This window comes from Rhineura floridana, chromosome 12 (assembly GCF_030035675.1).
Source record: "Rhineura floridana isolate rRhiFlo1 chromosome 12, rRhiFlo1.hap2, whole genome shotgun sequence".
Taxonomy (NCBI): Eukaryota; Metazoa; Chordata; class Lepidosauria; order Squamata; family Rhineuridae; genus Rhineura; species Rhineura floridana.
The window spans coordinates 14135393-14150919 of NC_084491.1; the positions used below are offsets into that span (position 1 = coordinate 14135393).

The 15527-nt window shown below is 44.3% G+C and overlaps 1 protein-coding gene across 1 annotated transcript; it reads left to right on the top strand.

Annotated features, from left to right (window-relative positions):
- Positions 1-5064: 5064 nt before the first annotated feature.
- Positions 5065-13473, top strand: LOC133368394 (D(1) dopamine receptor-like). The gene is made up of 2 exons (XM_061592588.1): positions 5065-5152; positions 10895-13473. The coding sequence occupies exon 2, from the start codon at positions 12063-12065 to the stop codon at positions 13431-13433; it is 1371 nt and encodes a 456-aa protein (XP_061448572.1). The 5' UTR covers positions 5065-5152; positions 10895-12062; the 3' UTR covers positions 13434-13473.
- The last annotated feature ends 2054 nt before the right edge of the window (positions 13474-15527 follow it).

Consider the following 15527-nt stretch of genomic DNA (forward strand, 5'->3'; position numbering starts at 1 on the left):
ATCAGCTCCGTGTGGACAGCATGCAAGGAGAATCAACACGTGAACAAAAGACGTCTTTTTTCAGTGTACCGGTACACGTGATGATTTTTCAAATCACCGTGTGTACACTCTTTCTCAAGAGCAGCTGTACCCAGGTACAGGGGGTAACAGAGTAACGTGTGAATACCCCCAAAGAAAACCCTATTCATAGGGTCACCATAAGTCGGGATCAACTTGAAGGCAGTCCATTTCCATTTTCAAACATGATTGCACAGAAATAAATCCCACTGAACTCAAAAAGTATGCAACTGATCAAACCCACCCTCCCTTCTCCTCCTTCCTGTCTCCTTCCTCTCGCCTCTTCCCCTCCAATCCCATCCCCCTCCAATCCCCTCCTTTCCCCTCCAATCCCCTCCTTTCCCCTGCACTCGCCCTCCTCCCCCCCCCATGGTCAGTTTTACCTATCTTAAGCATGATTGCACAGGAGTAAGTACCATTGAACTCAATATGCATGCAACTTTATTTATTTATTTGTTTTATTATACTTGTATACCACCCCACAGCCGAAGCTCTCTGGGCAGTTTACAGTAACTGAAAACATTAAAACAAATACAATTTAAAACAGATCTTATAAAAACAATTTAAAACAATTAAAAAATTTAAACAGTATAAAACACATGCAAAAATGCCTGGGAGATGAGGAAAGTCTTGACCTGGTGCCAAAAAGATAACAGTGTTGGCGCCAGGCGCACCTCGTCAACAAGATCATTTCATAATTTGGGGGCCACCACTGAGAAGGCCCTCTCCCTTGTTGCCATCCGCCGAGCTTCCCTCGGAGTAGGCACCCGGAGGAGGGCCTTAGAGCGTAGTGTTCATATCGGGAGAGGCGTTCCATCGGGTATTGTGGTCCCAAGCCGTGTAAGGCTTTATAGGTCAAAACCAGCACCTTGAATCGAGCTGGGAAACATACAGGCAGCCAATGCAAGCGGGCCAGAATCGGTTTTATATGTTCGGACCGTCTGGTCCCTGTTACCAATCTGGCCGCTGCATTTTGCACAAGCTGCAGTTTCCGAACCATCTTCAAAGGCAGCCCCACGTAGAGTGCATTGCAGTAATCTACTTTGGAGGTTACCAGAGCATGGACAACTGAAGCCAGGTTATCCCTGTCCAGATAGGGACGTAGTTGGGCCACCAACCAAAGTTGGTAGAAGGCACTCCATGCCACAGAGGCTACCTGAGCCTCAAGTGACAGAGATGATTCTAGGAGAACCCCCAAGCTACAAACCTGCTCTTTCAGGGGAATTGCAACCCCATCCAGGACATTATTATCAAACCTGCCCTCCCCTGCCCCTTCCTTTGCCCCTTCCCCTCCAATCCCCTCCTTCCCTCTCCCCCTCCTTCCGTTCCACTCTCCCCTCCCTTTCTCCTTCGCTCTCCTCTCCCCTCCCTCTGCTCCTCTCCCATGGTCAGTTTTACCTATCCTAACCATGATTACATAGGAGTAAATCCCATTGAACTCAATAAGCATGCAAATGATCAGAACTGGCTTTTCACTCCTTCCCCCTCCTCTCCCTTCCTCCTCCTCTCCCCTCTTCCTTCATCCTCCTTCCCTGCCCACTCCAGCCATCCCTCCCTCCCCCCCGGTCAGTTTTACCTATCCTAAGCATGATTCCACGGGAGTAAATCCCACTGAACTCAATAAACATGCAAATGATCAAACCTCCCCTCCTGCCTGATCCCATCTATCTCCTCCCCTCTCCATCCCCTGTGGTCAGTTTCATCTATCTTAAGCATGATTGCAGGGGAGTAAATCCCACTGAAGTCAATAAGCATGCAAATGATCGATCCATTCTTAGCAAGCTTGCACAGGATCCCATTTCTTACCTCCTGGATTTAAAAGCAGGGAAATTCACTAATAGGCGAGAAACCTTGCGATTTAAGAACATACCTATAGCCCACAGATATTTCTATCAAACTTTAAAAAGCAGGGAAATTGGGCAGCTATAGTGAATGCACCAGGGGAGCAGGAAACCTGACCTCCTCTCTGAGATATTGGACTGCCCTACAAATATGTCAAAATGTAAACACAATTTGGGTTAGTCTTTCAAAGTCCAATCCACTTGCTGTGTAGCTTGGAAGAATTTGGTAACGTGTGCCTCTGATCATACGGTGAGTGGTGGCAACACCTACAATCAGCCCAAATAATAGAAACAAGGCAAGTGCTGTGCTGATCTTGTTTTAGCAGGGAAGAAGCAACATTATTAAGACGGTTGACATAGTTGAGATAGTCACTTTAAATATGTCTGATTTACTTTGCAATTTCAGTGACGTTTCCTATAGGAAATCATTTTCTTTTGCTTCTATTTCTGTGAATATGTGAAGTACAGTAACACTTTGCAAAATTTACACTAAAAAAAGTCCAAAAATAATTGTGAAATAATGGCACTGACTATTCTGTAGAATATTCTCCAGTGGACATCAGGACTGTCTCAGTTTGCACAAGATAAAACAGTGGGAGGTGAAATATATTCTAGGTGTGCTCTATGTTTTTAATTGACCGTGCCCACCTTGCCTTAAATGAAGTGGTTTAAACATAGCAGGCTCAAAACATGCATCTTGGGCAGGCTAAGTTTGTTTTTTCCAACAGCTAGTGTCATTCCTGAAGTAGCAACATACTGTAATCACTCTGATTTTACATCCAACTGCATTTCAGATTCAACTGTTAACGCACCCAAAATAGAAATAGAACATAAGCTCCAATTTGAAACACAAAAGGCTGTCCTCACCATCACATGACACTGACCAATAAAAAAGCTTTGAAATTAATAAAAATAAGTTTGACACAGGTTTCTAGGGTGAATAATGAGAGAAATAACATTTTCTAGATTAGATTCTCTATAGAAACAATAGTAATACATGAATGAAGCAAAATAAGAACACCAGCAAACATACAAAAATATAATTCTCCATCTTTGGAGATGTAGTTCTGATTGCAGGTGATGCCACCACTCATCATATGCTCAGAGGCACTTGTTACCAAATTCTTCCAAGATTGGACTGTGAAAGACCAAACCAAATTGCGTTTTCACAAATTTGTAGGGCAGTCCAATATCTCAGAGAGGAGGTCAGGTCTCCTGCTCCCCTGGTGCATTCACTATAGCTGCCCAATTTCCCTGCTTTTTAAAGTTTGATAGAAATATCTGTGGGCTATAGGTATGTTCTTAAACAGCAAGGGTTTTTGCCTATTAGTGAATAAATATATTAAATAAATAAATAATTCATGTGAGAGGCTATTCCACAGAAGCGTCACCACTGAGGAGGCTCTGCCTTGAACTGTATTAGATGTTGTCACTCAAAGGGAAGGAACACAGAGCAGCCTCTCAAAGTCTCCTAAGGTTTATAAGAGTAGCGATTTGCACCTTTTGCCAGCTTGCAACTCATTCTGAAAGAGAAGCATGTTAGACTGCTAATAGACAGTCTATTTTGGATACTCTGTTCATAGGGTTTTCGTGGTAAGAGGTATTCAGAGGTGGTTTACCATTGCCTTCCTCTGAGTTTGGATGCATCTTAGTCTGGTGTCTCAGCTTTGACCATTCCACCTTGGGTACCTCTGCTAGGAGTCTAGCCTCTTGGTCTAGACTCCTGACGGCATTGCTCTCAGCTTCTTCAACACTCTCAAACCCCCTCACCACGTTAAGGTGTACATCCTAAAGGGGGCTCTTTGTGTATGGGGTAGTGAAGTAAAGGCCCTGAATAGATGGTGATTTCACTATTTGTTTTTTTTGGGGGGAGCATAAAAATTCAGCACTATTGGGGTAGGGAGTGGAGCTACCTTTAGCAGTGGCAGTGGCTTTAAAAAAATGATTTCACCATATGCTAGAGTGCCCTGCTGGTCTAGTCCATCTGCCATTTTCTTTCTCCACAAAGGACCAGATGCAGTGCAGTTCAAGCACACAGGGTGGTATTCAGCTAATGTCTACTCAGGGTAGAACCATTGAAATTAATGAAACTAAGTTAGCCATTTCCATTAACTTCAGTGGGTCTACTCTATGTAAGACTTGCACTGAATACCACCCTGTGTGTGTGTGTGTGTAAAATAGTAGCCATCCCCACCCTTCCCAAAAAACCAGGGCAGCAAAATGTTGAGGGTTATTTTTCTAGCACCTAGAAAAGGAAGTCTTAACAACTCACTCTCTGTGCAGGAAACGCCAGCTGCATAGCGCCCACCTCCTCTGGGACAGGTTACATGATTATCATGCCGGCAATGTGACAGGGCCATCTCTCATACCCCCTCACCACATTAAGGTGTGCATCCTAGAGGGGGGATAATGGGTTTTCCAGCTGCGGTTTGAAGCAACTCTGCCCTCTGCTGGACACACCTCCCTTCCCCCACTGCTGACTTCAGACCCAGCAAAGTGTTGGGCCAATCACTGTCTCTGCATAAGCCTGCAGCAGAGTGGTTCCATTGGCCACACCTGGGGGAGGGGCAACAGGATGATCTATCAATCAGTTGCAAAATCTGTCCAGAAGCAGAATGTTAAGAAAAAAGCCCTCAAGCTGATTGAACCGGGTTTTAGAGTAAAAAGGGGTAGAGTTTGACTAGTGTCCTGTGCCCGTTTTGAGAAAGAGAGGTGGAGATGCACTGGAACCAGCACAACAGTAAATGTGTCTCTACCCTTTCTCTCTCCACAACAGCTTGCTTTTTAAACTCAAAAGTTACAACTGGAAGCTACAATTGGAAGAGAAAACAGTGCGGTGGAGCAGGTACCGCTTCATCCTTTCCCTTCCTGCCATTTGCCCCCAAGAAGCTTTTCAACCCATACGAATGAGGAAGGGGAAGTATAGGATATGATTTTGTGCAGACAAATAGAAAGGGTTAAGTAGTCCTATTCTTGAAGATCAGCAGAAGGAAAGGAAAGAGTTAAGTAGGCTTCTCTCAGTTGCAACCTTAGTCTAACAGAGCAATCCAACTCAGGGGACGCTGGTGTAAGTTGTGCTGGAGCAAGAGAGGCTGGCATAAAGATCTGCCACATCCAATCAGCAGCCTGTGGGTTAGCTGAATGATGGCTCAGCTGGGAGCTGTGCACAGGGACCAGAAAAAGTAAGATCCTCCTCTCCTAAATACCTCCCAGAGGAGGTGGGCGCTATGCAGCTGGCGTTTCCTGCACAGAGAGTGAGTTGTTAAGACTTCCTTTTCTAGGTGCTAGAAAAATAACCCTCAACATTTTGCTGCCCTGGTTTTTTGGGGAGGGTGGGGATGGCTACTATTACACACACACACACACACACACACACACACACACACACACAGGGTGGTATTCAGTGCAAGTCTTACATAGAGTAGACCCACTGAAGTTAATGGAAATGGCTAACTTAGATTCATTAATTTCAATGGTTCTACCCTGAGTAGACATTAGCTGAATACCACCCTGTGTGCTTGAACTGCACTGCATCTGTGGAGAAAGAAAATGGCGGATGGACTGGACCAGCAGGGCACTCTAGCGTATGGTGAAATCATTTTTTTAAAGCCACTGCCACTGCTAAAGGTAGCTCCACTCCCTACCCCAATAGTGCTGAATTTTTATGCTCCCCCCCAAAAAAACAAATAGTGAAATCACCATCTATTCAGGGCCTTTACTTCACTACCCCATACACAAAGAGCCCCCTTTAGGATGTACACCTTAACGTGGTGAGGGGGTTTGAGAGTGTTGAAGAAGCTGAGAGCAATGCCGTCAGGAGTCTAGACCAAGAGGCTAGACTCCTAGCAGGGGCACCCAAGGTGGAATGGTCAAAGCTGAGACACCAGACTAAGATGCATCCAAACTCAGAGGAAGGCAATGGTAAACCACCTCTGAATACCTCTTACCATGAAAACCCTATGAACAGAGTATCCAAAATGCAACATGAGATAGTGCTGGAAGATGAGACCCCTAGGTCAGAAAGGACTCAAAGAGCTACTGGGGAAGAACAAAGGACGAGTAGCACTGTGACTAATAACACAGCAGGGACAAAGCCAAAAGGCAGCCCAGAGGCTGATGCACAGAGATGCAAAAGGAGAGTCCAGAGTTGTATGACACACACAATAGGAACATGGAATGTGAGAGGCATGAACCAGGGAAAGTTAGAAATTGTCAAGCAAGAAATGGAATGTATCAGCATTACAATACTTGGCATGAATGAATTAAAAGGGACTGGAATGGGACATTTTCAATTGGAACTACAAAATATATTATGCAGGAAACAAGAAATTAAGAAGAAATGGGGTTGCCAGAGCTTGGAAAAGTTACTTTTTTGAACTACAACTCCCATCAGCCCCAGCCAGCATGGCCACTGGACTGGGCTGATGGGCGCTGTAGTTCAAAAAAGTAACTTTTCCAAGCTCTGGGTCTGAATGAGTGATATCACTGAGATTAAACAGGAAACCTATTAACATAACCATCATCCAAGTCTATGCTCCAACGGCAAATGCAGAAGACAAGGAACTGGAGAGATTTTAGGCAGTACAGGAAGAAATTGATCACACACCAAAACAAGAGGTACTGATAATCATGGGGGACTGGAATGCAAAAGTAGGGAACAGAGAAGAACTAGGAATTGTGGGGAAATGGGGCTTAGGAGATAGAAATGAAGCAGGAGAAAGACTTATCTAATTCTGTGAAGCCAATAATTTGTTTCTTGCAAACACATTTTTTGAGCAACCGAAAAGACGACTGTACACGTGGACATCACCAAATGGTCAATATAGGAATCAAATTGATTATATAATTGGCAGCAGAAGATGAAGAAGTTCCATACTTTCTGCAAAAACAAGACCAGGAGCAGATTGGGGTAGAGATCATGAACCGGTCGTATCAAAAATCAGAGTAAACCTAAAGAACAACAACAAAGCAATCATAATGCCAAAGTACAATTTAAATAACATTCCAGAAGAATATAAAGATCTAATAAGGAACAGATTTGAGGCTTTAAACTTAGTTGACAGAGAGCCAGAACTATAGAGTGAAGTCAGAGAGATTATCAGGGAAGAATGCAAAAAGACAATACCTCTAGTTAAAAAGAGAGAAAGACCTCAATGGATGACTGAGGAAACACTTAAAATGGTTAAACAGAGAAGGAAAGCAAAAGCAACAGGAGATAGAAACACGGTCAGAACCCTAAATGCAACAATACAGCAACTAGTACGTAGGGACAAAGAGAAATATTACAATATTTATTGTATAGAAATAGAAGAGGACAACAAAAAGGGAAGAACAAGAGCCCTATTCCAAAAGATTAGAGAAATTAAAGGGAAATTTAAACCAAGGGTACGGATGTTAAATAATCAACAGGGGAACACACTGACAGACAAAGATGAAATAAAGAGAAGACGGAAGCAATACAATGAAGTAGAAAAAAGATGCAAAGATGACAGGATTCATTCATGGAGGAACCATATGATGAAGAACCAGAAATTTCAGAATGTGAGGTGAAAGCTATTCTTAAAATACTTGGAAGAAACAAATCACCAGGAACAGATGGCATACCAATAGAGTTGCTACAAGCTACTGAGACTGAATCTGTCCAAATTTTGACAAAAATTTGTCAAGAAATATGGAAAACTAAACAATGGCCCACAGACTGGAAGCGTTCCATATACATCCCAATTCCAAAGAAAGGGGATCCCAGGGAATGCAGTAATTATCGAACTATTGCCTTAATATCCCATGCAAGTAAAGTAATGCTCAAGATTCTACAACAAAGGCTCTTACCATATATGGAGCAAGAAATGCCAGACATCCAAGCTGGATTTAAAAAGTAAAGAGGCACCAGAGATCATATTGCAAGCATACGTTGGATAATGGAACGAACCAAGGAATTTCAGAAGGAAATCACCCTGTGCTTTATAGATTACAGCAAAGACTTTGGTTGTGTAGATCATGAAAAACTATGGAATGCCTTAAAAGAAATGGGGGTGCCACAGCATCTAATTGTCCTAATGCGCAACCTATACTCTGGACAAGAGGCTACTGTAAGGACAGAATATGGAGAAATCAAATGGTTCCCCATCAGAAAGGGTGTGAGACGGGTGTATTTTATCATCCTACTTGTTTAATCTATATGCTGAACATATCCTATGGAAAGCGAGATTGGACCTGGATGAAGGAGGTGTGACAATTGGAGGGAGAAATATCAATAATTTAAGATATGCAGACGATACCATACTACTAGCAGAAAACAGTAATGATTTGAAACGAATGCTGATAAAAGTGAAACAGGAAAGCACAAAAACAGGACTACAGCTGAACATCAAGACAACTAAAGTAATGACAACAAAAGATTTATGTAACTTTTAAATTGACAATGAGGACATTGAACTTGTCAAGGATTATTAATACCTTGGCATAGTCATTGAGAGCCAGTGTGGCATAGTGGTTAAGGTGTTGGACTACGACCTGGGAGACCAGGGTTCGAATCCCCACACAGCCATGAAGCTCACTGGGTGACCTTGGGCCAGTCACTGCCTCTCAGCCTCAGAGGAAGGCAATGGTAACCCCCTCTGAATACCGCTTACCATGAAAACCCTATTCATAGGGTCGCCCATAAGTCGGAATCGACTTGAAGGCAGTCCATTCCATTGGCACAGTCATTAACCAAAATGGAGACAATAGTCAAGAAATCAGAAGAAGGCTAGGACTGGGGAGGGCAGCTGTGAGAGAACTAGAAGATGTCCTCAAATGCAAAGATGTATCACTGAACACTAAAGTCAGGATCATTCAGACCATGGTATTCCCAATCTCTATGTATGGATGTGAAAGTTGGACAGTGAAAAAAGCGGATAAGAGAAAAATCAACTCATTTGAAATGTGGTGTTGGAGGAGAGCTTTGCGCATACCACAGACTGTGAAAAAGACAAACAATTGGGTGTCAGAACAAATTAAACCAGAACTGTCACAAGAAGCTAAAATGATGAAACTGAGGTTATCATACTTTGGACACATAATGAGAAGACATGATTCATTAGAAAAGATAATAATGCTTGGAAAAACAGAAGGAAGTAGAAAAAGAGGAAGGCCAAACAAGAGATGGATTGATTCCATAAAGGAAGCCACAGACCTGAACTTACAAGATCTGAACAGGGTGGTTCATGACAGATGCTCTTGTAGGTCACTGATTCATAGGGTCTCCATAAGTCATAATCAACTTGAAGGCACATAACAACAACTACTTTTGAAGTGATTAGTGTGCCCACAGCCAGAGAGAGACAGACAGCTGCATGCAATTCATAGTTTGGCACTAAATGGGTGGGCTTCAGCAAGTTGTTAGCCACTGGAATGTATCCAATGTTAGTCCAACTCAGAGTGCACCCATTTAAAATAATGGATGTGTCTCAAGTCCATTAATTTCAGTGGATGTACTCTAAGTTGGAGCCAGCCTTTTATGCCTTAAGATTAAGGGCAGAAGTTTCCCCAACTGTATAATGGGAATGGCTTGTACACACATTGTTGGCTTGTACACACATTGCTCCTTTGCTTTCTTTATGCCGCTGATACCCTGTAGCCAAATGTTGTGTACTGATTCCTTTGAAAAACATTCTGCTTGAAGTGATGGGAGGTGATATGAGAATTCTAGGTCTGGTGTTAAGCTAGGTGATCTAGTCACATGCAAAGTGCTATTTGTGGAAGGAAGCTGTGCACCCACCCCATTTGAGACCATACACACTATCTCTTGTTATTACAAGGTATACAAAATAAGATGTGCTCTTAAAATATACTCTCTGTGTGTATGCATGCATGCCCGCAATTTAATCCTGAACTTTTCTTCAAATTTTATCTCGCTCATCGAAACCTGACATGCTGCACCCATCGACACATGCACTTCATTTTATCAAACAATGGACATGCATGTAGTATCAGACAGACTGCGAAATTGCAAGGATCATAGTGTAAAAATTCTAGAGCAATCACTATGAAAAATGCTGAGCCATAACTTCCATAGTGTAAATGACAGGAAGTTATCTGTAAAATATAGAGAGAGCAAACTTCTGTTAACTCTCCACACAGTCACTGATGTAATAGGGAAGCTCTCTTCCTTCCTGAGGGATGCAGTGAAGAGGAATCTACATACAGTTTTGTTTTGTAATAGACAACAAGTGCTGAGGCCCTTTATAGCAGGAGGGTCAGGGAACATTTTTGGATCTTTCTCCCTCTTCAGCAAATGGGCAGAACCATCCATGTGTCCAACATCTGATGTCATATTGATGTCAGGTGATTGACAGGTGGGGTGTCCTGCCTACCTGCTAGAGCTGGCCCTTGGAGTGAGGGAAGACAGAGATCTAACCCTAACAGGACTGAACCCACAGCATATCAGTTGATGTGCAGGGAGTTCAATCCTCCTTTCTTCAGGATTCAGGCATGCCAGCCAGTTCCCATGAACCAAGCAGGATGAAACTCCCTGCTTTTCATCTGATGTGCAGGGGATTCAGCCCTGCTTTCTGCAGCCATGTGAATACACTGCACTACACCTGATACCACATAAGATGTCGGGTGTGGGGCCTGGGCATATGGCTGTGGTTTTGGGAAAACAGCTTCGCAGGCCAAATGGGAGTTTCTAGCTGAGTTCTTGTTGTCCAACCTTTCTGTTGGATGCCCTCTCTCACTGAAGGAAGAAAGAGACTGTGGAATTTCTTGCACCAGGACTTGCACACACATGTAAGGTTACTTATGTTCAGGTTGGCCTGAAAAGAGAACCACTAGTGCAGTGATTCTCAAACGGTGCGCCGGAGCACACTGGTGCGCCACAAGAAGTGGCTAGGTGTGCCGCAAATATTATGGAAGTATATTATTATTAAGATATTTTTATTCATAGTTTAAAATATATTAATATATTTTTAATTTTGTACATGAAGTGTGCCAGAAATTTTTTATATGTTTTACAGTGCGCTGTGAACCAAAAGAGATTGAGAACCACTGCACTAGTGGGAAGGAGCAGAACACTCCATAATACTGAGGAAAGCAAGTCCCGCTATCATTTTTTTTAGAACTAGGATTACAAACATCATCATCAACAACAACACTCCGTTTCCCTCTACATTACATCTACGGAAGCCAAGGTGCCACCTGGAGGAATAACAGAAGGAATGGCATGGAGCCTGTGGAAAATTTGGGGAGTGCAAGCCAGTGCCCAGATTATGGCATGAAAGGGAAGGGGAACCCTTAATTAAATTCCTGTATTCCCTATAATGACAGTAGCTAAAGGGGTTTGCATGATGCAAGGAAGGGGAACAAGCCACCCCTGTCCCCTGCTTAATTCATGCATTGAACACAACCCAGTTCTCTGACTCCCCTGTTTGGCTTCCTCTCCTTGCTGCCTCCACCAGAGTGTCATTTACTGAATCTGATTTCCCATCCTGACTGCCATGAAACGAAAGACTCTGCAGCTGTTCCTCTGACTCCTCATTCTCTTGCTCCTTGCCCTGTTTTTCCTGTGAGCCTCTCTAAAAGGCACCTCTTCTAGGATCCCTGATACTTCTCAGCAAAGAGACGTGCGCACTGAGATAAAGAAAGATTCTCACCTAAGCCCAATAGCGGCAGCGGCAGCGGTGGCGAGCTCAAATGCAGAAAGAGCATCCAGCAGCAACAGCGGAGGAAGCCCAGGTCTTGTATTCATCCCACAGTAAGCCCCATCCAAATCCTAGCCAGCACAAAAGGGACCAGGGTTGGGGGGGGGGTCTGGTTTTTTTTGCAGCAAGTCAGAGAAAAGCTGATGCGCTCCTGAAAAAGTGAGCAAAGCAGGGTTGTTATGCTAGAATCCACAGCAAAAAGTGTAGTAGGTGAGCACTGGCTGGCTTTGAGTGGCAGTCTGGAAAGCAAAGCGGGTGGAGGAAATGCCAGACTGCTGGTAGGAATCTTGGAAAGGAATGAAAGGTTGAGCATTGCTCCTTTTAGCTGGAGGTCTAGCTGAGATTCTGGGGGTTTGGGGAGTCGAGCAGTTGCTTCTGGGATGCAAGTGAAGAAGCAGAAGTGCAGCAATTCATGGTGGCTTTGGGGCTGATGGGAACGTAGCAGAAAACAAACGCCGTGGGTGCTTCAGGACCACAGATAGACATGGATGGACTTTACCTACAGAGAGGAGGAAGTGGCGGCGCATCAGCCATGACTAACGATACCCTCATTAAAGAAGGCCGAGTGGAGGAGGAGAACTCAGAGTTGTCCCTACGCGTGGTGATGGCCACTTTGCTGCTGCTCCTCATCCTCTCCACCCTGCTGGGCAACACCCTTGTGTGCATGGCCGTGATCAAATTCAGGCACCTGCGTTCAAAGGTCACCAATTTCTTTGTCATCTCCCTGGCTGTTTCAGACCTCTTTGTGGCCCTGCTGGTGATGCCGTGGAAGGCGGTCACTGAAGTGGCCGGCTTCTGGCCCTTTGGTGGCTTCTGTGACATCTGGGTGGCCTTCGACATCATGTGCTCCACGGCTTCAATCCTCAACCTGTGCATCATCAGCATGGACCGCTACTGGGCCATCTCCAGCCCTTTCCGCTATGAGCAGAAGATGACCCAGCAGGTAGCTTTTGTCATGATTGGGGTGGCTTGGATGCTCTCTGTCTTGATCTCGTTCATACCGGTCCAGATGAGATGGCACAAAGCTGGCAAGCTCCCTCCTGCCCACAAGACAGACTCCAATGTCACCTGGAACTCAGAGGAAAACTGTGACTCCAGCCTCAACAGGACCTATGCAATTTCCTCCTCCCTCATCAGCTTCTACATTCCCGTCGCTATCATGATAGTGACGTACACCAGGATCTTCCGCATTGCTCAGCGACAGATACGGAGGATCTCCTCTTTAGAGAGGGCTGTGGAGCATGCCCAGAGCTGCCAAAGTAATGAGTGCCCCCATGAAGTCTCCTTGAAGAACACCTTCAAAAAAGAGACCAAGGTCCTCAAGACCCTCTCCATTATAATGGGGGTCTTTGTCTTCTGTTGGCTGCCTTTCTTCGTGCTCAATTGTATCGTACCCTTCTGTGACCACAACCTGCAGAAGCTGGGGGAACTGCCTTGTGTCAGCGACACAGTCTTTGACATCTTCATCTGGTTTGGCTGGGCAAACTCCTCCCTCAACCCCATCATCTATGCCTTCAATGCTGACTTCCGAAAGGCCTTTGCGGCCATCTTGGGCTGCAGCCGCTTTTGCCCCAGCAACGCAGTGGAGACTGTGAACTTCAGCAACGAGTTAGTTTCATACCATCACGACACTACCTGCCAGAAAGACCTGGTGACCTTGAGTTACCCACACCTCCCCCATGCCACAACCCTCCGAGGGGAGGAGAATGACCTGACCTTTGATAAAGTCTCCCAAATCTCCGAAGCGTCTCATGACAACAAGGCAGCCGCTTTGTCGGCGATAGTGCATGTGGAGTATGAGATGGATATATCACTTGAGAAGATCACTCCCTTTGCCTCTAATGCTCTGGACTGAAAGAGGTTGATGGATGGTTGTGTGAAGAAGGGGGTGCATGGGAGGGCATCTTCACATTTAGTCAAAATTCTGTAGCATGTGATGGGGAGGGGTGGGCGGGCTTTTTCCCCCCTTTTGCGGGGAGGGGGAATGACTGACCCTTTGTCTGGAAAAGAATATGTTTGCAGATGATGATCTCAAAGTCTTGAGATATATCCAAGAAGGAGAATAAGGTACATCAGGGGTCAGGAATCTTTTTCAACCTGAAGGATGCATTCCCTTCTGGGCAACGATCCAAGGGCCTCGTACCAGTGGTGGGTGGAGCCAGAGGCAGAAGTGGGTGGAGCAATGGATTTAAAGTTTGTCTTCATTGGACTAGGTTGCTTCCTCCCTTCCTCCCTCCCTCCCTCTCTCTCTTTCTCTCTCTCTCACACACAATACATTATCAGAGTTCAAGGGTGCATTCCAGCCAGCCAAAAACACCTAAGGAAGGTGCAAAGCAGGACTGGTGAGGGCTGTGGCCTAGGGAGAGGGGGTGAGATCCAGAGAGGTCTGGAGGCTCACAGTCAGTCCCTGAGCCTGTGATCCCCCATCTCTGGGGTGCAGAACCTTTCGTCTCTAGTGTATGGGTTTAAATCTTGTGCCAGATCCTACCGACTAAGTGCTGGTGTCATTTGTATGATATATGACGAAATCCTATTCATATAAAATGAGAAGTCTCATATGGTGTTATGGTCAATCTGGACAGAGAGCTATGGGGAGGTGAGGAAAGTTGTAGAGACTTGCCCCCCCAGGGGGTATTCAAAGCCCCCTTCCTTGAATTTCCACCTTAATTTTAAAAAAAAGAAAAAAGAAATGAGTCTCTCACCTTGATCTTCGATTTGTATCTTACAGAGGAAAAATGTGCAGGTAACATTTTATCCAATTCTCATTTAGAAGAAAACCTTCCTCCGCGCCCACAGCTTTCCTGCAATCTAGCCAGTCATTACAAAGGCACTGGGGTGACTGGCAAGCACTTGGCACTTTTATAATATCACAATTTTATCTGATTGTTTAATAAACTTTCAACGTATCAGACTACTTGTATTTAAATTTTCTGTAAATTTCCCTTCTTTCTCATTGACTTGTGATATTATCACTACTTTTTTAGCTGCACGCCTCTCAATGAGGAACCAAAGGAGGAACATGGGATTTTGACCTCTCTCCGTCTAAGATGTATAAATTAGACTTGCAATGCAATGTTGTAGTATGTCCTTACCTTCTAATAGGAAGGTTCCTGTCCAGGGTTCCTCAAGCAGGCTGTTCCATTTTCCTGCTTGGAGAGTTTTTCTCCCTCTCTTATAATGCTAGAACTCGTGGACATGCAATGAAGCTGAATGTTGGAAAATTCAGGGCAGGCAAAAGAAAGTACTTCTTCAGACAGAGCATAGTTATACCATGGACTGGTTTTAAAAGAGGATTAGACAAATTTGTGGACGACAAGGCTATCAGTGGCTACTGACCTGATGCCTATGCTCTACCACCACAACTGGAGGTAGCATGTCTCTGAATACCAGTTGCTGGAAACCACAGGAGGGGAATGTGCCCTTGTGCTCAGGTTCTGCTTGTGTGCTCCCCACAGGTATCTGGTTGGCCACCGTGAGAACAAGATGCTGGACTGGATGGACCATTGGCCTGACCCAGCAGGCTCTTCTTATATTTATTTTTATTTATTTATTTAAAATATTTCTATCCCGCCCTTCTACCCTATAATAGGGCACTCAGGGCGGCTTACAAAAATGAAATCAAACATGTACATAATAAAATTGTAAACAGTAAAATCACAAAAACACTAAAATAAATTTAAAATACATAAAATACAATATACACACACCCACGCACACACATATATACAAAAGAGACTACAAAGGTAAAATTTAACGCAGAAGGTGCTGTCCCTCCTTCCATTTTCCTTATCCATGACAACATTCCATGGCAAAAAGATTGTTGTAGTTCTGAAAACCTTTTCCAAGCATGCTGATATGATGTCTCTCTCTTAATTCTCATTCTACCCATTTTGGTTCCAGTCCTATTAACATTCACCACCTGAGTTTGCTATTAGAGGTGAATGGTTTT

Coding starts and splice junctions, on each gene's coding strand:
- LOC133368394 (XM_061592588.1), top strand. CDS start 12,063: ATGGATGGACTTTACCTACAGAGAGGAGGAAGTGGCGGCGCATCAGCC.